Source organism: Scylla paramamosain, chromosome 10, assembly GCF_035594125.1.
Source record: "Scylla paramamosain isolate STU-SP2022 chromosome 10, ASM3559412v1, whole genome shotgun sequence".
NCBI lineage: Eukaryota > Metazoa > Arthropoda > Malacostraca > Decapoda > Portunidae > Scylla > Scylla paramamosain.
In genome coordinates, this window is record NC_087160.1 from 10,265,001 (window position 1) to 10,287,500 (window position 22,500).

A 22,500-nucleotide genomic window follows, 5' to 3' on the forward strand; every position below is an offset into this window, starting at 1 on the left:
AAAGGGAACTGCAAGAGTCTTGCTGACTTACGCGAGGCAGCTCCTGAGAACTGAAAACTTTCCATATCCCATCTTCTTCCGTATATTTATTCACCCTTCTGAAACTATCTAGCGTCTGTACATTTACTAGTTATCACAACTTCCACAACCCCATACTTGAATAAGTTTTGCCTATCTTCTTTAAAATATGAATTTGTTTAATTTATATCCATTCGTACCAGTTCCAACTTGTTCTCTTGTTGAACCTTTTAACTTATTCAAATACTGAAGTGGTATCACCACGCTACGTACGCCTTTCCAGTGTGTTTTCATGACCTATCTTGGCATATTTTTTCAGTCTTGGATAATTCTAGTCATCTTTCTTTGTACAGACTGTAGTCTTCGTCTTTTGTGTAATAAGGAAACCAGACCGATACATATGTGCGTCCTAGCCAAGGTGAAATGTAGCTTTAGAATCACATCTACTGTTCTGTTACGCTCCTGTCAATAAAACAAAGTACTCTGTTTGCTCTCTTGTACGTACAAATACACTGCTTTCATGGCTGGAGATCGGGTATATCATCATTTCTGAATTAAAACCATAAGTCACGAATAGATACTCCCTAGGGGACTACGGCTTTGAGGAGGAGGAGGAGGAAGAGGATGTGGTGTTGACATTCTTCCCTCGAGTAGTCGCTTCCCTTCAAGAGTACGGATGCTATGATATATTTAAGTAGCTGAAAAGGCCTGTCCTGTTCCTGTCACTAGGGGAGACTTGAGGCATAGGTAATACAGTGGCTGTGGGATAACTGGTGGTAGTGGGGATGGCGGTGGTGGAGGTGACTAGAATGCAATAGGAAGCCACTGCTATAATATTCTTCCTTGTCGATAAAAGGAAAAAAAAAGTTTCCTCCATTTTGTGATTGCGTATTGGGGGAGGAGATAGATTGGAAAAAGAGAAGAAGAGACGAGATGGATATTACACAATCTCTCCCCTTCCATCCTCTTGCTTCCCTCCCTTACATCACACCACCTGCGTCCACTTCAGAGGTATCCATTCGTAAAGTTAGGAATAGGATGCAGGCTGAGGCAGGATGAGGGGCGATGGTAGGTAGAACGTCTTACAAAATGGAGAAGGAAATATAGAAATGAACATCGTGGGAGTTTTATATATATATATATATATATATATATATATATATATATATATATATATATATATATATATATATATATATATATATATATATATACACACATACACACGAGTTAATAGATATTTAATTTCCAAGGGTAGAAGAAACAAAATCTCCAACATGAAAGGCATTAATGTCTGTAGTATGGTGTTAGAGGCAACCAGGCTGAAAATATACTAGCTGTTATTCCTGTTTGTGTTTAAATGCTGACAAGTGGAAGGAATTAAGGTTAAAAATAACGACGGCCCTCCCAAAAAAAAAAAACCTTCTTGGACTTGCCTTCCCTTCGGCTTTGTGTTTAATAATAACGTAGAGGCTGAAGAACGATACTGGGCCGCTCCCTTCACCCCTCCACCACCCATTCCTCCCTTCCTTTCTCCCCACTCACAAAATATTTATAGAGAACATATAGTCTTGTTCCTCCCTCTTCTCCTTTTCCCAACAAGCTGTATTCCCTCTTTACGTTTCATACTCCTCCCCTTCCTTCTCCATTTCCTCTCCCTCCATGTGTCTCTCAATTTCTCATCTCTCTCTCTCTCTCTCTCTCTCTCTCTCTCTCTCTCTCTCTCTCTCTCTCTCTCTCTCTCTCTCTCTCTCTCTCTCTCTCTCTCTCTCTCTCTCTCTCTCTCTCTCTCTCTCTCTCTCTCTCTCTCTCTCTCTCTCTCTCTCTCTCTCTCTCTCCTCACCATTTTCGTCACCCGACTTCCCCTCTCCTCCTATTCTCCACTTTCTACTTTAGCTCCTGTCCATCTAACACTTTGTTTTCCATTTTATCTTTCCGCGGCGTATTTTTGGGTGTAGTGATAGCTGGTGATGGTGTTAATGACAATCAAAGTGGTGATGGTGATAATAATGACAGCATTAGCGGCAGTGGTATTTATTAAACGTTGAAGTCAGTACGTTTGTTGTTGTTGTTGTTGTTGTTTGTCTTCACGCTTACCTGAAAAGTTACTTGATGTCATTTTAATTTGATGAAGCGAGAATAATGAGTTTGTAGTCAGATGACGGGGGAAGAGCAGGGGCAAGGGAGCAAGGGAGGACCGTGGGGAAGGGGACGGGAGAAGAGGAAGAGGAGGAGAGGGTTTATAATGCTAGAGGTGGGCAGTCGGGGAGGTCGATACAGCGAGCCGATATCTGGATTAGGTCGCTGTATAACGATCCACCACCACCACCACCACTACCACCACCTACCACATCACCACTACTACCTTTATCAACACCAACTTCATCCCTGCAGCCTTCATTTTCACCACTACAATCATTTCCATTCAACCACCACCACCACCATCACCACTACCACCACTCCCTCCATCTCATCCTCCATCATTCTCAATCACTTTCCCTCTCTCTTCATCTCCGCCATTTCTCTTCTGTCCTTCTCTCCCTCCCTCTCTCCCTCCAACCACCTGTCTCTTCCTCCCACTCTATTTCGTGCAGGCGTACAGATCTGATTGTTCCTCCTTTGTTTTCTTTAATGGCGTTTCTTTCTGCTGACCACTAGTGTGTAACTCTTCGATAAACTCCCGCCGCATTTCATCTCTCCTTTTCTCTTCCAATAAAATCTCCCACCTCTCCATATGTTTCTCTCTCTCTCTCTCTCTCTCTCTCTCTCTCTCTCTCTCTCTCTCTCTCTCTCTCTCTCTCTCTCTCTCTCTCTCTCTCTCTCTCTCTCTCTCTCTCTCTCGCTCCGTTCATCACATCGCTCCGTCATTCATCCTTCCATATATCTCCTTCCCTCCTTCCCCTTCCCTCTCGTCCTCCCTCTGCCTGCCCCGTGCTGCCCGCCGGCTTTGCCTCTTTCTGTTCCTCTCACTCGCTTTCTCTTTCTCTTTTATGAAGTTTCGAAAAACTTAATTAATATCATGTCTGCATTAATTTTGGTCTCCCTTCTTTAGTCTTTGACGATGAGAGAGAGAGAGAGAGAGAGAGAGAGAGAGAGAGAGAGAGAGAGAGAGAGAGAGAGAGAGAGAGGTTTCCTTCATTACTCACACCTTGTTAGTCTCCTTGATAAAAAAGAAAAAAAAAGATATTGAAGGAGGGAAAGAGGAAAGGGAGATGGAGGTAGGCAGGGTTCACACATTGGTAACAGAGGTGGAGAGAGGGAGAGAGAGAGAGAGAGAGAGAGAGAGAGAGAGAGAGAGAGAGAGAGAGAGAGAGAGAGAGAGAGAGAGAGAGAGAGAGAGAGAGAGAGAATATGATATTTATAATCTAAGAAAATACAGTTCTTTCCCCATTTTACCTCTCTCTCTCTCTCTCTCTCTCTCTCTCTCTCTCTCTCTCTCTCTCTCTCTCTCTCTCTCTCTCTCTCTCTCTCTCTCTCTCTCTCTCTCTCTCTCTTTGTACGCCTTCACAAGGATTATGGAATCTTATTTCTTTTGTTTCCTTTCTTTCTTCCTCCTTTTATTATTTTTCGACTCTTTACCTCCGTCCCCACCTACCATTCCTTTCCCATTTTCTCTCTCCTCCTCCTCCTCCTCCTCCTCCTCCTCCTCCTCCTCCTCCTCCTCCTCCTCCTCCTCCTCCTATCTTTTCTTCCTTCTTTTTTGACCAAGAAATCTTTCAATAACCAACCCGGAAGTTCTCTTTGATTCTGTGCACATACAACCCCCCCCTCTCTCTCTCTCTCTCTCTCTCTCTCTCTCTCTCTCTCTCTCTCTCTCTCTCTCTCTCTCTCTCTCTCTCTCTCTCTCTCTCTCTCTCTCTCTCTCTCTCTCTCTCTCTCTCTCTCTCTCTCTCTCTCTCTCTCTCTCTCAAGTGAATGTGAAAAGATATGTTCGAAAATTTTCTCTCTACTCTTTTTCCTTTCTTTTTAACACCAGGTGAAGTGTTGGGGGGACATTGGTGATGGTAGGAGATAGGGGTACGAGGGAGAGGTGGGAGAGAGAGTGCCGAGGATTCTTCATTCCAGGGAGTGAAGGGAAGGGAAGGAAAGGGGGAGGGAAGGGAAGGATGGACAGGAGAGGAGGGAGGTGAAGGGATTGGAGGAGGATCTTGTTGCCAGCTGGGGGTTCTTGAATGAGCAAATCAATTAAGTGTTGCATATCCCCCACTCTCTCTCTCTCTCTCTCTCTCTCTCTCTCTCTCTCTCTCTCTCTCTCTCTCTCTCTCTCTCTCTCTCTCTCTCTCTCTCTCTCTCTCTCTCTCTCTCTCTCTCTCTCTCTCTCTCTCTCTCTCTCATGTGTTGTGCTTCTTCTCTTCATCGTCCTCCTTCATCTTTTTCTCCATCTTCTTCTTCTTCTTCTTCTTCTTCTTATTATTATTATTATTATTATTGTTCTTGTTGTTGTTGTTGTTGTTGTTGTTGTAGTAGTAGTAGTAGTAGTAGTAGTAGTAGTAGTAGTAGTAGTAGAAGTAGTAGTAGTAGTAGTAATAATAGTAGTAGTAGTTGTAGTTTTTAATTTTTAAAGAGTGGCATAAGGTACAAAAAAGGCTGAAATAATAGCAATAACAACAAAAGTTGTTGCTGTTGTTATCGTTGCAGTTATGGAAGTTGAGCTGCAATGTTAACAAGTTTAAGTGGTGCTGTGACTGAAATGTTGGATAGTTTCTCTAGATGTTTTTCTACCAGCTACTGGATTGGGCTCTTTCTGTTTTGTTTATTTCTCTTTCCTCTTTTTTGTTTTCTTCTTCCCTTATTTTTCTTCTCCAGTTTTCTTGTCCTTATTTCATTTTCTCCTATTCTTGTTCCATCTTTATTTAGTGTGGGATTACCACAGTAGCACTAGCAATAATAAGTGTTCTGTGTTTCTATGCAGACGGGTCGGAGCTGGGCGGCACGGGGCGGCAGCACCAGCTTCACCTCAACGTGACGGAGGTTGGCACAGACCGCAGCACACACACCGGGGGACAGTCCCTGCAGCTGTTCGGGCCCTCCATCCAGCCACGCCACTGCGTCATCGCCCACACAGAGGGCATCGTTACCGTGACGCCCTGTTCCCGTGATGCTGACACCTTCGTCAACGGTCAGCGCATCTATGAAACCACCATCCTGCAGGTGAGGCCGGACCTTCATGCTTGCTGAGAGAGAGAGAGAGAGAGAGAGAGAGAGAGAGAGAGAGAGAGAGAGAGAGAGACAGACAGAGAGAGAGACCCGCCAGATACCTTTTAAATGATGACTATAAAATACAGTAAAGCAGCTGCATACAGAACAGTGCACGGGGAATTGTAGACTTCGCCCACAAAAATTATATTTATCGTCGATGCACTAAGTATTTAACCATTTTTCCCACACCATATGAAGTTTGTGTGTTGTCACGTGATTGGCTAACCGGTTCCGGGCTATAGCAGGTGTGTGTGTGCAATCTTAGTTTTTATTTACTTGTGGTGCTATAATATTTTGCACCTCCCGGGAACCTAAAATAGGTTCTAGAAACACTACGAGCCCGAAGTAAATTACACATGCTTTGTCACAGAGAACCAGATAGGTGGAATCGGGAAAGACACGGAGCTCACTGCACTCATTCAAATGACTTGTGTTTTACGTGTAGAACCTTTTCTTGCAGTAGATGTAAGTTGACCATATTAGAAGTTGCCTGAACATTCTAATATGCGAGCTGACTGCCACGGTGACGTCAGAGACTCGTGATTATACTGTTAAGTTCAATGCTCCTTTAACTTAGTTAAATGTTTATCTGAGGCCTCCTCAAACATATAATAATATGCACGTCCTGGTCCATCATAGGTTGATGACCTGTGCCAAGCATTTGCATAACTTGTGATAACCATCTTAAACATCATACATATCGACCTCTTGGCACGAGCCTTGTCACTTGCCTGCCAACCTGCTCTACAGAGCTGCGACGTCCACAATCACCCATCCACCATTTGTGACGTAAGAACCTGTTTACATATTCTAGAATCATACGGTATGTATTATTTAATGGCCAGCCTGTTCCACAGCGGTTATCAAGGTTGTATTGGTATTCATACATGTAGTACACATTTATTTAGCAAGTTTGTGCCATGATGCTTATCAAAAACAATTCACACTTTATTGTTGAGTGCCGCATTTTGTTTAGTAGATGTCACTATCATCGTCTCCGGCATCTTTGTTACTACAAAGACGATCTTGATTACCTTACGTCACGCAGAATGTAATTCACCTACTGGAGCAGACTAATTATGGTGTCACACTTGGTAAGCTTTGATGAGACCAAGCCATGGTCAAGAGATTTGCGTCCTGAGGTAAGTTAGGCACCCTATATTGACGGGCAGCTGCCGGGCGTCAGAAAGCAGCAGGTAAACTCTTTGATGTACAGATTTGAAAATTTTGTGTAATTTATCTGATGTAGCTCGCCGCTGTAAACGTTTAGTTAAAACGTACAGTTTATTGCGGAAACACGTGTACTATTTTGTCCCTAGCAATAGCGTGGAACTTGTCTCCGTGCTCGATAAATTTTACCAAGTTCAGTGTCACCTTGATAAGTTTATAGACTGACATGCGTTTACTTGATTGTAAGTGTAGCAAACATAGATCTAGGAGGTGGAATACAGTTTTGGAGCTGCTGTGGTTGTTAGTTACCCAAATGTTTCATTTTGGGTAATACTTCCTCTGAAGACAAGTAGAAAGTGTGTTACCATTTGCTGTCCCTGACGTAAGAGGGCATTCGGGGCTTCCAGATACGGAATCCTGATTGGCAATTAACTCTTTTGCTGATACAGTCATCAGTGACGGCAGGCTCTGCCTAATCTCATGAAGATAAGATAATGTAGTATGTCTTGATTATGTAAAGGTTTAATTACATTCCAGACTTTTTATTTTTATATACTTATTTTATTTTTATTTGTGTGTGTGTGTGTGTGTGTGTGTGTGTGTGTGTGTGTGTGTGTGTGTGTGTGTGTGTGTGTGTGTGTGTGTGTGTGTGATTAACACAAAGCCCTTCATATCCAGGCTTATCTTTTCTTCTTTCTAAAACACAGTCTGTTTAAGATTTACCAAAAGTAGCTGTTGTCTTGCTTTGATTTTTCTCTTTTAATCTTAACTGTGGAACAATGGCAACATGAGATATGAGATATATACTATCTATAAAGCCAATATCTGAGAAAACTCCTGACTATTGGTTCATATTGGTAATATTGATCCAACCAGTCATCTGGGTGATTATCGTTCCATCACCAGTACTAAGTTCCTTCATTTTCAATGGGAGTTAACATATTTGGCTGTAAACTGCTAGACACTGATGACTTCAGACTTACAGCAATCATGCCAAGCAACTGCAGAACATTCAACCCACTGTGGGTCATTATGAACAACCTCAAAATTGCAGATTAAATTATTCATATCAAATAACTCTAGAACATTTCTTTCAATTACTGAAACTGAACAATCTTAGGATAACTGACTCGCCATGTTGTGTCTCCCCAGCATGGGTGCATTGTGAGGTTTGGCCGCATCTACAACTTCCGCTTCTTGGACCCCCAGCAGGATGACCGCATGAGACAGCACCATCTCATAGACAGGTGAGAATGCTCAGGACACCACACCATGCCTTGCCAGTGAAGAAGGGATGTAGCTATAGAGTTTTGGGTGTAGAATTAGTAGTGGCCCGCCTTCCTCTCCCTTGCTGGAAGTTTTTGAGTGAATAATTCTTAATTTGTTGTTCATTGCAAGTGTAGGCAGCATACTTTTAGCATTGCTTTCAGTGTATTTTGGGAACCCCTCCACAAGATGTGATTGCAAAAGAAGTTTTCAGATATACTACCACCATTTCTGACTATTAAAAAGTTGCTTTAACACTGTATACAACCACTCTATCAAATTCTGATTTAAAATGAAAAGATAATTCTCAAATGGGAGACAGTGATGACTTTATGATCCTCTTATGAATCCTATTAGGAACTTTACATGATTTGCTCATTAAGTAAGACTGATGGCTATAGTAGGAGGGGAGAGGGGAGGGATTTGAATGTGAAATGTGAGTTAGGGACAGTATAATATTATATATAATGTATTTTTTGTGAGAGAATAGGAGTAGATTCAGCTACATTCACATGATTAGTAGTTAATTAAAATAGCTGGAATCAAGTTGCCTGAAGAGGAACATGAATTATTTGTACAGTACAACATTTGTATTACATATTCCTCCACTATTTTAATTTTAGGAGAGGAAAGTTTAGGGAATACATACGCACACCTGTTCTGTGGTGCATTTAGGCTCGAGGAGTGAAGGGCAGGTCCATAAGGGAAGCACTGTGCACCGGGACTTCCAGCATGTCACCTTTCTGGGTTACCTCTTGTTTTGTTATAGTCATTCCATAAGAGGGTAATCTTATTTTATTATATCTTTTTTTATAAATGCAAATTTTGTACATATATAGTTGCACCCCAGGTGCTGTAGATGATTCTTGTCATACAACACACTCACCCTTTTGTTAGAGACCCTTTCACATGAGTGTATTTCTGATATTGTGAACTGTTGCAGACTTCTGTAGGAGTGAGGAATGTTTATCACTTCAGCTGGCAAAATGCACATCAAATGCAAATGCTCATATCAGCTGAAATGATTATCATTTTCCCTTTGTGTCTGAAATATCACTCCATATCAGAAATACCTCCATGTCAACACCTGAATTAATACTCACAGTGTGATGGTTTATCTCCTGGGTGTGACAGACCCTGTAACACCAAGATTAACATGCTGTCCACCACCCTTCCCTATAACCACCAGCACCTCATATTACTACCTATGTCTGTCTTTCATATAAGTGTAGCATGTGCCTGCCGATGTGCCGTCCATGTGTGCGTGTATGTAAGTGTGTATGTAGTGTATGTATGTGTGTGTGTATGTTTGTTTGTGTGCACCACGAGACAATGGGCTGGGCGGCGGGCATGCTGTGGTGTGGCACGTAGCATGTAGCATCCTGGGGTTGACAGGTCGGGACAGGAGAAGGCTTCCACTGGGGCTCCTGGGGACAAGCAGGAGTCTGGGGGGACAGCGTGTCGCATGCCGGGTCACAAGCCGGGTCACTGGCTGGCTCACAGGCTGGGTCACGCAACTCTAAGTCCTCAGCACAGGAACGTCCCAGCAGGAATGAACAGAGTTTTGAGGGGAGGTAAGGAATGGAGGGTTAGTTTAGTTTAAGGGACACACTGAGACTACTGCTCTATGATTCTCTCTCTCTCTCTCTCTCTCTCTCTCTCTCTCTCTCTCTCTCTCTCTCTCTCTCTCTCTCTCTCTCTCTCTCTCTCTCTCTCTCTCTCTCTCTCTCTCTCTCTCTCTCTCTCTCTCTCTCTCTCTCTCTCTCTATGAGAAAGAGCTGTTTAGCCACTTGTAAGGACCATTTCTACCACCCGTGTTAGCCTCTTGTGAGTGTTCTGTCAGATGAACTAGTGTCAACTGACTGAACCAAGGAGCATGTATGATAGTGGTGTTGCATGACCTCTGTTTGTTCTAACCTTCCATGCAGCTCTCGGACCATGCGCCGGCTCCCCATGTGAGTTACCTCTCTCTCTCTCTCTCTCTCTCTCTCTCTCTCTCTCTCTCTCTCTCTCTCTCTCTCTCTCTCTCTCTCTCTCTCTCTCTCTCTCTCTCTCTCTCTCTCTCTCTCTCTCTCTCTCTCTCTCTCTCTCTCTCTCTCTCTCTCTCTCTCTCTCTCTCTCTCTCTCTCTCTCTCTCTCTCTCTCTCTCTCTCTCTCTCTCTCTCTCTCTCTCTCTCTCTCTCTCTCTGTGCAGGCAGTGTTGCTTTGACTGTCCTGTTGAATGAAATAACCCAACTGTTGTTTTTGTTTCTGTCAAAGTAACCAGTGATTGTCTTGTTTAGCCTAATGAAATAATCCATGACTGTCTTGTATAGTGGAATAATAATAATAATTTCCATTGAATGTCTTATTACATGAAATACCTAATAATCTTTGTTGACATGTGTGTGTCTGTGTGTGAAAGTGTGTACATATAACACACAGACATCTACTAAATATTCCTAACCCTTTACCACAATACCTTTGTGAATATATAGGTAATTAATGAAATAACCAAACATCATTCATTTATCTGGTAACACCCTCCCTCTGTTGTCTCAAACACACACACACACACACACACACACACACACACACACACACACACACACACACACACACACACACACACACACACACACACACACACACACTTAGTCTTTGGTACTTTTCTAAGAAAAGAGCATCATTAGGACTACTAACAATAATGATTACTAATTCTCATTCCTGTTGCCCTGCTTCTCCCACCTGCCCTTCCCCGCCCCATCCCACAGAGGCAACTATGAACGGTATCCCCCCCCAAGGGACCCCATCCTCCCTGCTGTGCTGGAGTTCAGGGAGGAGAGTGAAGATGGCTTCCTGCACTCCATCACTACTGATCTGGACCCTACAGACATCCAGTTCAAGCTTGCACCAACCTATACTCTTTACATGGCAGCTAGGTTCAGGTGAGTAACAGGCCGATAGGTGGACTGCTAGTGAGTAGATTAGTGTGGATGAGTGTTGCTACAGTAGTGATGGATGGTTGGATAGTGGAATTGCAAGCTATTGACTACTTGTGTGTGTGTATTTACCTAGTTGTATTTACCTAGTTGTGACATGGGAGAGGAGCTAAGTTCATACTGTCCTATTTCCATAACTGTTTAAGCTAAACTTCTTTATGTGCCTTCTGCAGGTGCTTGCTTTTAGTTTTCTTCCATGTCTTCTTGTTTCTCTTTCATTCATTACAAATACTTATCTAGTTATATCTAGTTTTTCCATCCCACTCAGTAATATGTAAGGTGCAATCATGTCACCTCTCACTCATCTCTTTTTCCAAGGTTGGGAGTTGCATCCTGGCTAGTCTCTCCTCATATCGCAGATCTTGCAATTCTGGTATCATCTTGGTTGTGCTATCTGCAATCCTCCCAATCTTCTTATTATTTTTTTTATTTTAATTTTTATTTATTTATTTTTATTTTTTTTTTTTTTTTGTGTGGTGACTAAATTACCACTGCATATTCTAACCTTGAAAATTGTGGTGATTATTTTCCTCATCATTTCTTCATCTACATAAGCAAAGGCAACTCTTATGTTTCTCAGTAGGTTGAGAGTTTCACTTGTTATCTTATTAATATATGTTTCTGGTGATAATTCCTCTGAGAATATCACTCCCAGATCTTTTTCCTCTGTTGTCTTATTAATTGTTTCATTCCCCATCTTATAGTTATAACTACACCTGTTACTTTTCCAAACTCCATCTTTTTACAGTTCCTAGAGTTAAATTCCATTTGCCATTTGTTGCTCCACTCCACACCTTGTCTAGATCTCTTTGCAACTCTTCACAATCTTCAGTTTCCTTCACTCATCTCATAAGTTTTGCATCATCAACAAAAAGACTCACATAGCTGGATACATTCTCATCCATATCATTTATATACACTGTGAACATTACTGGTGTTAACACTGATCCTTGGGGGAGCACACTTAATACCAGGCTCCATACTGATGTTTGGTCCCTTATTACTGTTCACATCTGTTTTTTTCTATCCATTACAGCAGTCTCATTTACACAACCTATCTTCTCAAGTTTCCATAGAAATCTTTTATGTGGCACCTTATCAAAACCTTTTCTTAATCTAGGTAAATGCAGTGTGCCCAACCATCTCTCTCTTGTTCATCGTATCATTCACTCTTAAATGATAACACAACAAATTGGTAAGGCAAGATCTCCCCTTTCTAAAACCAAATTGACAATTTGTAAGGATTTTGTCTTTCAAAAATCTGGATTTGTTTTTTATTACTCTCTCATGTGTTTGCCAACACACTTGTCGGTGAAACTGGTCTATAATTTAGTGGGTCTTGTGCCTCCTTTAAATATGGGCACAATGTTAACCCTTTTCCAATCTTGTAGGACTATTACTTCATTAACATAGGTACATATGATGGTATGTAATTTATCTATAAGCATTTTTTTTTTTTTAACACCCATCACAACACTCCATCCAGTTCTGTGGCCATCCTCACATCTAAAGTTTTGTTGATTTCATTAATTTCCTGTATCATTACTTGAAATTCCTCCATTTTTCTATTTTCCCATATGTTCAGTGGCCTTATAAATTTGTTTTCCTTTGTAAAAACCTTAAAAAACCTCCTTGTAAAAACCTCCTTATTCATTACTTATGCTGTCTCTTTCTGGTCCTCATATACCCCTCCATCCACCCTTAGTTTTTCTATGCTCACTTTGCTTTTCAGTTTACCATTCACATGTCTGTAGAAGAGTTTGGGCTCATGCTTGCACCTGTCTGTTATATCTTTTTCAAACTGACTTCATTCACATCTCAGGATCTTTACTTTGCTTGTTTGTAATTATTCCTTAAGTTAATTCTTTTACTTTTCCTCCACATTTTCCATGAATCTTCTTTCATCCTTCTTCCAGCCTCACATCTTTTATTAAACCACACTTTTTTTTTTTTTTTACTGGTTATTATTGTCTGCCTTTTAGGCACAAAGTTTTTTTTGCCTTCTTTGTATATTTTAAGAAACTCATCCCACTTCTCTTGGACCCCTGTAATCTTATAGAACATATCCCATCTCTCTTCATGAAAACTTCTTGTTGTCAAAGTCTGCCTTACTCTAGTTTAATCTCCCAGCATGGTGCTCTTCATTCCTTTTACCTTCTATTTCTTTATTTGTCTTGAATTCTATAGTAGCACGGTCATTTTGGGTAATGGATACTCTGTCTGGACATTCTCAGTTCCTTCTGGTTCCTTGCTAAGTAATAGCTCTAGTCTTGATGTTTCTCCACCTTTTCAAAATCTTGTAACATCTTTTATCTCTTGTGTTAATACATTATCCATTGCCAGTTGTAATAATCTATTTTCCAAAGATGATTCTATTCCCTCAGTGTACCACTCTGTGTGTGTGTGTGTGTGTGTGTGTGTGTGTGTGTGTGTGTGTGTTCCAAGGAGTGCAAGGAGTATAATTGTTGGAGGGATAGTTGAGTGTTTGTGTGTGTGTTTTAAGTAATTTGTGGGTGTGTGTGCTATAAGAAGCTTTTGTGTACTTTATAGTGAAAAGAAAAGTTTTGTTTCAGGTGAAGAAAAGTATATGCAACAAGAAGCTTCATTGTGAAAAGGAACACATTTTGTTGAAAGAAAAATTCAGCTATAGGTATAGCCAAAGGGGAAAAAAAGTGATGAAAAGGAATATGGCTTTTCATTGGGAAACAGAAAATTAGCATAAGTTATGAGAAATTTCACAGATTCATTGCACCACACCACTTCTGTTTTTTTCCCGCCACCAGGGCATCAACACACTATCGGCCAGACCTGAGCCCTACTGAACGTGCTCACCGACTCACAGAGATGCTCACCAAGGTGGCAGCAATGGTGCAGAATGTGATCCATGTGAGTGTTGTCATGTAGTGCAGTCTTATTTATTATTACTTGGTGGTAGATAGTCTGTCATCCAAATGGCTACCCTCCCATTAGCCAAAATAGTTTCCTGTACTTTTATTTACTTTTGGTACTTTTTTTTATTATTTGTGAAAGTTATTAGAACAAACTTTTGTTTGATTATTTATTTGTTATTTGTTGGTTTTATTAAACCAATTAGACCATTTGATCTATTTATTTGTCAGCTACTGTTCTCAGTACATTAGCTGCTTCATTTGACATAATCTTAACAAATCCTGCAAGTTTAGAAAATACTTTTCTCTCTCTCTCCATCAAGTCTCGGTACGGTGATCCAACGTCCCTTGCCTTCTGGATGGCCAATGCCTCAGAGCTGTTGCACTTCCTGAAGCAAGATAGGCACATATGTGGCTACTCCAGCGATGCTCAAGACATTCTGGCAGAGGCAGTACAGGTTGCTTTCAGGTAAGGAGTCACTCACTCATCTCTTGGAGGAGGGAACATCATGTTGGTTGTCTGTCCTTTGGTCTGTTTGTATGTCTTTCAACATTCTGTCTTGATTCTTTGTATTTGCTCCTATTCCATGTCTATATCCTTATTGTTTTCTTTAAGTGTTGTTGTCCTTTTTTCTTCTGTCTGCATCAGATTTTCTTTCATGTTTGTCTTCATTATTATTTTATTTTTTTTTATTTTTTCATATATATGTGTCTGATTGTGTGTCCCTGTGACAAAATCTTGTCACCAAACAATTGTATGTTAGCTTTTTATAACATTTCACTGAAAGAATATAACTTTTTATTTTATTAGTGGTTTACTTCTTAAATTTGTCAACCAAGTGTCAGTGTGGTGAGGGTTTGACGTAGTAATGAATGTCTCTGTGGTGTGCAGGAGCTTGGTGGACTGTATGCAGGCAGAACTCTCCACATCACTGCCCATGTTCCTGGAGGACCGGGATGATATCAATGAGGAGGAAGGATCAACAGCTCATGTGAGTAATGCTGTCGATGTATTATGAAGGCCTTATGCATGTTTTATTTATTTATTTATTTAGTTAGTTAGTTATCTAATTATTAGTTATTTTGTTTTTATTTATTTATTTATTCATCTATTTATCTATTCATTTACTTATTTACTTATTTTTATTTTTCATTTATTTTATTTCATTTTATTTATTTTTTTTTTTTTGGGGGGGGCAGGAATAAATTGATCTCCCCTACCTGCTCTGTATTGTGTTCTTTCAGATTTGTTTATGCTCTACTATTTTTGCTTGTTTACTCATTAATGATTATAGTCATTGCAATGTTGCTGCTGTTCTACTTTTGGATCCTGTTAATGTACTAATACGTTTTTGTCCAGCTTTCCCTACTCTTGGTTAAAAGTGTCACAGATGATCAGTAAACACACTTCTTTGAGCAACAGCTTTGGCAATGAATCCCTCTGTAGCAGAGTTTCAGTCTACGCATTTCTGACCTCTCACTCACTGGCCATATTTGTGTTGATGCTGCAGGTGCTCTCCATCCTCACCAACACCATGGCTCTGCTGCGCCGGTGCAGAGTCAATGCAGCGCTCACCATCCAGCTCTTCTCACAACTTTTCCACTTCATCAACATGTGGGTCTTCAACCGCATTGTGGTTGACTCTCATCCCAACTACTGCACTCGGTAAGGTTCTCATCAGCAGTACAGGGTGAGCTGAAGTATAACCTGAAGACTGAATAAAATTGTTGTGATTGAAGAATTATGAGGATACTGAGAAGATTTAGAAACAATACATATTCTCTTTAGTTTTTTATAAGAGAAAAAAGTATGTTTTCAAGAGTATGTAGACATTTTTTCCCCACAGTGGTTTTTGTTGTTTCTAGTGTTGTACATTTGAAAGATTTACCTGAGAAACGAAATATAAGGCTATGAAAGGTAGTGCAATTAGAGTTACTGAACAACTATTTTTTAAGTGTTAACACTAATAATGTGAGGCAAACAAAACTTACAATATGTGTGTGTGACCAGGGTGTGGGGTGTGAGACTTAAACGCCGGCTTGCCCGCATTGAGCTGTGGGCCGAGAAGCAGGGGCTAGAGCTGGCTGCAGACTGCCACTTGGCCAGACTCTCCCAGGCTGCTATGTTACTTCACTCACAAAAGGTAATTAGCCCTCTCAAAACAAATTTAATTATATTTGTTGTCAACATCCCATGTTGTCTAAGACAAGACATTCACACATTCACTAGCATTCTGTCATATCTTAACTTTAAGAATCCTAGAGGAGAGGATCCATCCTTGCTCTAAACACAGCTTGATGGTCAGTTGGGTAGCATACACCTACTGCACCATAATAAACTTATCCTTTTCCCTGTGTCCATGTAATCTGATTGTTTGATTAGACTGGATACAGTCATACTTTCTGATGTGGCTCTCAGGGACACATTATATTTGTAGATCCACAACTGCTCTCCATTAATTTCTGTCATGCACAATAATTCTTCCTTGCTCCACAAATATCCATATTTTATTTGATGCTCATCAAATCCATCCTTTTCTTACTCAATTTTCTCAGTAGCTTTACACCTTTCACATCCAATCCAGCTCTTGTTTCACTAATCACTATTATTCTGTTCTTTCTACATACCCAAACCATTGTAACACTTCCTCTTCTGGTTGATTAAACAATTCCTCCACCACTTCTCTGTACTTCTTTAGTTTTCATTATCAACATGTTAGTCAACGCATGTTCCTCAGACAACTTGTCTTCATTACATTCATTCTCTTCTCTCTTCTGCTCCCATGTTATATATTTCTGTCCCATAAAATGCTGTCATGATCAGTTCATCTTATTTTTTTCTTTAATTCATTCCAAACAAGCAACATGTAAACATTCTATTAATTTCTCCCTACACCTCTTATTTCATTAATCAAAAAATCAACCTCTGTTTCTATTCCTCTCTCCACAGCAGCATCTGACTTTAGACACTTGAACAGTCTATCTTCTCAAGCAACTTACCATTCAAAATTACATTTATCCTCCTAGCATCTACCATTTCTTAGTTTCTGTTCTCATTTTCCCTCTTTCACAAACCTTTCTAAACTTCCCTTTCAGCTGTCTCCATCTCTCATCTGATTCATTCACCTGTACAGAACATGTCTCCTCCACCCTCAGACTACTTCATGCCACGTATTAAAATTCTTTGCAATGATGTTTTCCATGCCCTTGCTGGCCTAAACCCTCGGAAGGCTTATGGACCTGATGGGGTCCCTCCTATTGTTCTTCGAAACTGTGCCTCCGTGCTTGCACCTTGCCTAGTCAAACTCTTTCAGCTCTGTCTGTCAACATCTACCTTTCCTTCTTGCTGGAAGTTTGCCTACATTCAACCTGTTCCTAAAAAGGGTGACCGTTCTGATCCCTCAAACTACCGTCCTATTGCTTTAATTTCCTGCCTATCTAAAGTTTTTGAATCTATCCTCTACAGAAAGATTCTTAAACATCTATCACTTCACAACCTTCTATCTGATTGCCAGTATGGATTCCGTCAAGGCTGCTCTACTGGTGATCTGGCTTTCCTTACTGAGTCTTGGTCATCCTCTTTTGGAGATTTTGGTGAAACTTTTGCTGTTGCCTTGGACATATCAATAGCTTTTGATAGAGTCTGGCACAAAGCTTTGATTTCCAAACTACCCTCCTACGGTTTCTATCCTTCTCTCTGTAACTTCATCTCAAGTTTCCTTTCTTACCGTTCTATTGCTGCAGTGGTAGACGGTCACTGTTCTTCTCCTAAATCTATTAACAGTGGTGTTCCTCAGGGTTCTGTCCTGTCACCCACTCTCTTCTTATTATTCATTAATGATCTAAACCAAACTTCTTGTCCTATCCACTCCTACGCTGATGATACCACCCTGCACTTTTCCACGTCTTTTCATAGACATCCAACCCTTCAGGAGGTAAACATATCACGCAGGGAAGCCACAGAATGCTTGACTTCTGATCTTTTTAAAATTTCTGATTGGGGCAGAGCAAACTTGGTATTGTTCAGTGCCTCAAAAACTCAATTCCTCCATCTATCATCTCGACACAACCTTCCAGACAACTATCCCCTCTTCTTCAGTGACACTCAACTGTCCCCCTCTTCTACACTGAACATCCTCGGTTTGTCCTTTACTTATAATCTGAACTGGAAACTTCACATCTCATCTCTAGCTAAAAAGCTTCAATGAAGTTAGGCGTTCTGAGACGTCTCAGCCAGTTTTTCTCACCCCCCCAGCTGCTAACTCTGTACAAGGGCCTTATCCGTCCATGTTGGAGTATGCTTCACATGTCTGGGGGGTTTCACTCATACTGCTCTTCTAGACAGGGTGGAATCAAAAGCTTTTCATCTCATCAACTCCTCTCCTCTAACTGACTGTCTTCAGCCTCTCTCTCACCGCCACAGTGTTGCATATCTAGCTGTCTTCTACCGGTATTTTCATGCTAACTGCTCTTCTGATCTTGCTAACTGCATGCCTCCCCTCCTTCCGCGGCCTCGCTGCATAAGACTTTCTTCTTTCTCTCACCCCTATTTTGTCCACCTCTCTAATGCAAGAGTTAACCAGTATTCTCAATCATTCATCCCTTTCTCTGGTAAACTGTGGAACTCCCTGCCTGCTTCTGTATTTCCACCTTCCTATGACTTGAATTCCTTCAAGAGGGAGGTTTCAAGACACTTATTCCTCAATTTTTGACCACTGCTTTGACCCTTTTGTGGGACTGGCATTTCAGTGGGCATTTTTTTTTACTGGATTTTTGTTGCCCTTGTCTACTGTCCTTCTTACATAAAAAAAAAAAAGTGTCATCTGCAAATACTAATTTATAAACATGACAATCAAAATGGAAAGGAATCAGGCACAATCTACTGTAAAGTCTGTAATGTCTATGTTCATCTTAAATAGTCTGTGCCTCATGCAGAACAATAAGTAGAATAATAAATGAATAAATAAATAATAGTGCTGAAAGAATGATATAGGTAAGAATACCCAAATTAATGAGCTCTGTAATATTTTCTCTTTCTGCAGTCTGCCCCAGATGATATTGCCACCATTTCCTCCACTTGTTTCAAGCTCAACTCCCTACAGCTCCGAGCATTGCTGGAGAAGTACCAGCCAACACCGGATGAGCCAAAGATTCCTCAGGACCTCATAGACAATGTGGTGGCTGTGAGTGTTGTGGCTTTTGGTATCATGGAGGGGAAGGATTCCCCTCCATATATATATATATATATATATATATATATATATATATATATATATATATATATATATATATATATATATATATATATATATATATATATATATATATATATATATATATATATATATATATATATATATATATTTTTTTTTTTTTCAGTACAGGGATAATGCAAATTAAGGTATAAGTGAATAAAAATAAGAGATCTACCTAATAGTGATTACATTGAGTTGGGAAATATTGTACATGTGGAAAAGGTAAGATAAGAAAAGTACAGGGGATATGTAAGAAAACATTGGAATGGCATTTTATGTCTTAACTCTTTGGCTGCCAGGTACAAGAAATGCACCGAACACAAATTTGCACGTACATTGTCATTTTTATAAAGTACTTATTTTGTTGCATTTAAGGTAATTCTTTTACCTTTTTGTCTTTTCTAATGAAGATGAATCATAATTTATGATAATTTATGAATGGATAACATTCCATAAGAAAACATTTGTGAGTGGTTATTTCATGGAACACAGCTGCAAATTCAGAATTTTTTATTCTGTGCATTTTTAAATATTTTGAAATAAAAATTTCTAGATTTTCAATTTGTAAATAGAAATTCTGCATTCATAAATGCAGTCAGGCTTCAAAGTTTGAAAATAATGCTGCATTGACACACAGGCAGAAGAGGAACTGCTAATTGAATAATAGGAAGAATGATGTCAAGTACAACAGCTCCACTGAGAAACAAATTGAAAGAAAATGCACAGACTAAGATCAGTCTAAGGCTTCAAGTTGGCCTGCTTCTTCTGTGTCAAGAAATCTGTTATTACAGTAAATATTTCTTTGCTTCTGAAAATACATACTGCCAACCTTGACACCTGCCTGAAGCCCTCACACCTTGAGGAAACCTCGTTCACTGCATACCAAACTTGGTCTTTTTTGAGAGACATGAATTCTGTTGTTGTGCTTCTTACATTCTCATGAGTACATACAAGTGTGTGTGTGTGTGTGTGTGTGTGTGTGTGTGTGTGTGTGTGTGTGTGTGTGTGTGCGTGCGTGTGTGTTTGTGCATGTGTGTTCACATGCATGCATGTTTTGTAAAGCAGTATCTATGTACAGCTTTGACCTAGAAGTATTTGCACACACACACACACACACACACACACACACACACACACACACACACACACACACACACACACACACACACACACACACACACACACACACACAGACTAATTAATTAGTGTGGGAAAACAAAGCAGTGCAATGAATGACAACAACACTGGACAAAAAACATACAAAGAAGCAAAAACTTGCTGCTCATGTTACTTTACTTAAGACAGCAAAGTAACCTTTTCCTCCTTCATAAATGTTTTGTTTTCTTATTTGTTTCCTTCATTGGCTGAAGCAACCTGCATATCACAATGTGCATTGTATCCCAGGCAGAGAGCACCACAGCTCTCTGAGTGATTTGAGACAAACAATATGGAGATGAGTGTCACTGTGGTGTATGATTACTACATCCTTTTTTTTGTTTTGTGCATGATGATCATTCTCGATCTTCTTGTTTCCCACAGGTGGCTGAAAGTACTGCTGATGGCCTGGCCAGGGAGGATGGCCGTGAGGTTCGTCTGGAAGAGGAGACAGATCTACAGCTTCCTTTCCTGCTCCCAGAGGACGGTTACTCCTGTGACATTGTGCGGGGTGTTCCCTCGGGCCTGGCAGAGTTCCTCAACCCACTGCAGCATGGTGGACTATGCAACATGAACCCTCAGCCCACCTCCTCTGGCTACTGGACCATCTACATGCATGAACAGGATTCTCGCCCTCCACCTGGGGTAAGGAAGAGGGATAGGAAAGGAAGAAAAGTTTGTTTCTTGAGAGAGAGAGAGAGAGAGAGAGAGAGAGAGAGAGAGGAGAGAGAGAGAGGAGAGAGAGAGAGAGAGAGAGAGAGAGAGAGAGAGAGAGTTTTCTTAGATAGGAGAAAAGAAGAGAGAGAGAGAGAGAGAGAGAGAGAGAGAGAGAGAGAGAGAGAGAGAGAGAGAGAGAGAGAGAGAGAGAGAGAGAGAGAGAGTTTTCTTAGATAGGAGAAAAGAAGAAATAAGGCTGTTATTAGTGGATAGATAAGTCATTAAATAAGTGTAACTGTTAAGACTGCTCTTGGTGAAAAAAAATATATTATCAGTACTGTTCTGTGTGTTAGGCAAGCGAATAGTGTTGATTCCTTGGTAGTCCAGTGCAGCTAGTGTATCACAGGCAAGCATGATGTGCGACTCAGTATGGAAAATAAAAAGACTTAGATAAATGCACATGCTCTGTTTTGGTGAAGGGAGTAAAGATATGAATTGCAATAGCAGAAATAAGTAAGTAATAATGCATGTATTCTGTACTGATGCATTGTGTGTGTGACATGCACTGAATCATGATGTCACAAGTCGCTCACTGGTGGTGTGTTGTGTGCTGCAGCCTCGCAGCCCCAGCGTGATGAGCAATCGGTCCATGTCCATCCCACGTGGCGAGCCTGAGATTCACGTCATTCAGCTGCACAAGTCTAACAATGGCATGGGGCTGTCCATCGTGGCCACCAAGGTGAGTACCCCACTCATTGTCCTCAGGCTGCTCTTGTACCCTGCTGCTGGCTTGGTCCTTATTAGGCTGTTACTCAGAGAACCATCTGCATCAACAGTTATCAAATTCCACAAAGTGTGATAAATTTTCTTGAGAGTGCTATTAAATGTTTTAAGAATTTTGTTATAATTATCAGAAATTAAAATTAATAATTAGAATTCCTACATTACTTCGTTTCTTCACCTTGCCATAATGAAATAAGTTTATTAAGATTTTTTCTTACTCCATCAAGATGTTTGCCTCAGGGCAGCAAAGATGGTTTTATGAGTAACAACGAATATGAGAGAAATATCTTGATGTGCTGTGTGAGTGGAGATACATCACGTGATTGTGTAATACATTTCATAATACCCGCTACACATCCTCCACGTATTTCACCAACATGTGACACATTGAGGGAGTGGCCACACCTCTTTGTTTCTTGAGCTGCACAAAACCTTGGTGTGGAGCTTCCTTGGAGGGACGGTGCCAGTCCTAACAAAGGCAGGGAAGGGGCGGGGGGGAGAAGAAGGTGCTTACAATGGTAATAATATACGACTGCAGATAAAGTGTCTGCGTGTTGTGGGGGAGGGGAGAGCCAGCCACTACCATTACCTCCATGGCCTTCTCGGTCAGCTACACACACACACACACACACACACACACACACACACACACACATGGACATTTCCCACACTCGGAGGAAGTTCTCTCACACTTCATGTTCATTGTGATGCTTTACTTCGAGGCCACGGTGGACTTTTACTTTTGTCAGCCATAACCACAGTAATGGCCGCGTAACGAGCACGTAGGTGACCACACAGCGAGGACTGCAGAGGGGGGCTGTCAAGATGTGTGCGTACGTGTGGTTGAGGAAGGAAAACCACCAGTAAACAAAGAATAAGAGGTATCATAAAATTAAATTAATACCTTTATAGAATTTTGGCGTTTTGAGAGGCAGGGTTTTACAGTAACAGTGAAAACGTAGACTCGTAACCAGAATGTCACGATGCGGCAATTAAAATTCAGATAGGTGCTCCTGAACAGTGTAATTCTGAGGTGTAAAACGAGAGAGAGAGAGAGAGAGAGAGAGAAATTCACATATATTCAGGTATAAAGTCTTGGAGTTTTTTGGGGAAGTGTGGAAAAGAAGG

At 40.7% G+C, this 22,500-nt stretch overlaps 1 protein-coding gene across 9 annotated transcripts in view; it reads left to right on the forward strand.

Moving 5' to 3' along the window:
- LOC135104229 (afadin-like) overlaps positions 1-22,500 on the forward strand; it is a 213,835-nt gene that overhangs the window by 123,386 nt on the left and 67,949 nt on the right. For 8 of the 9 annotated variants that reach the window (XM_064011375.1, XM_064011378.1, XM_064011376.1 and 5 more), the window contains 12 exons: positions 4,931-5,169; positions 7,540-7,634; positions 9,582-9,608; positions 10,407-10,580; positions 13,418-13,520; positions 13,846-13,991; positions 14,415-14,514; positions 15,034-15,188; positions 15,534-15,666; positions 18,565-18,705; positions 20,317-20,577; positions 21,206-21,328. In XM_064011375.1, the coding sequence (XP_063867445.1) occupies positions 4,931-5,169; positions 7,540-7,634; positions 9,582-9,608; positions 10,407-10,580; positions 13,418-13,520; positions 13,846-13,991; positions 14,415-14,514; positions 15,034-15,188; positions 15,534-15,666; positions 18,565-18,705; positions 20,317-20,577; positions 21,206-21,328 (1,697 nt within the window). The remainder of the gene's footprint in view (positions 1-4,930; positions 5,170-7,539; positions 7,635-9,581; positions 9,609-10,406; positions 10,581-13,417; positions 13,521-13,845; positions 13,992-14,414; positions 14,515-15,033; positions 15,189-15,533; positions 15,667-18,564; positions 18,706-20,316; positions 20,578-21,205; positions 21,329-22,500) is intronic. The other variant, XM_064011377.1, reaches the window with a different exon arrangement.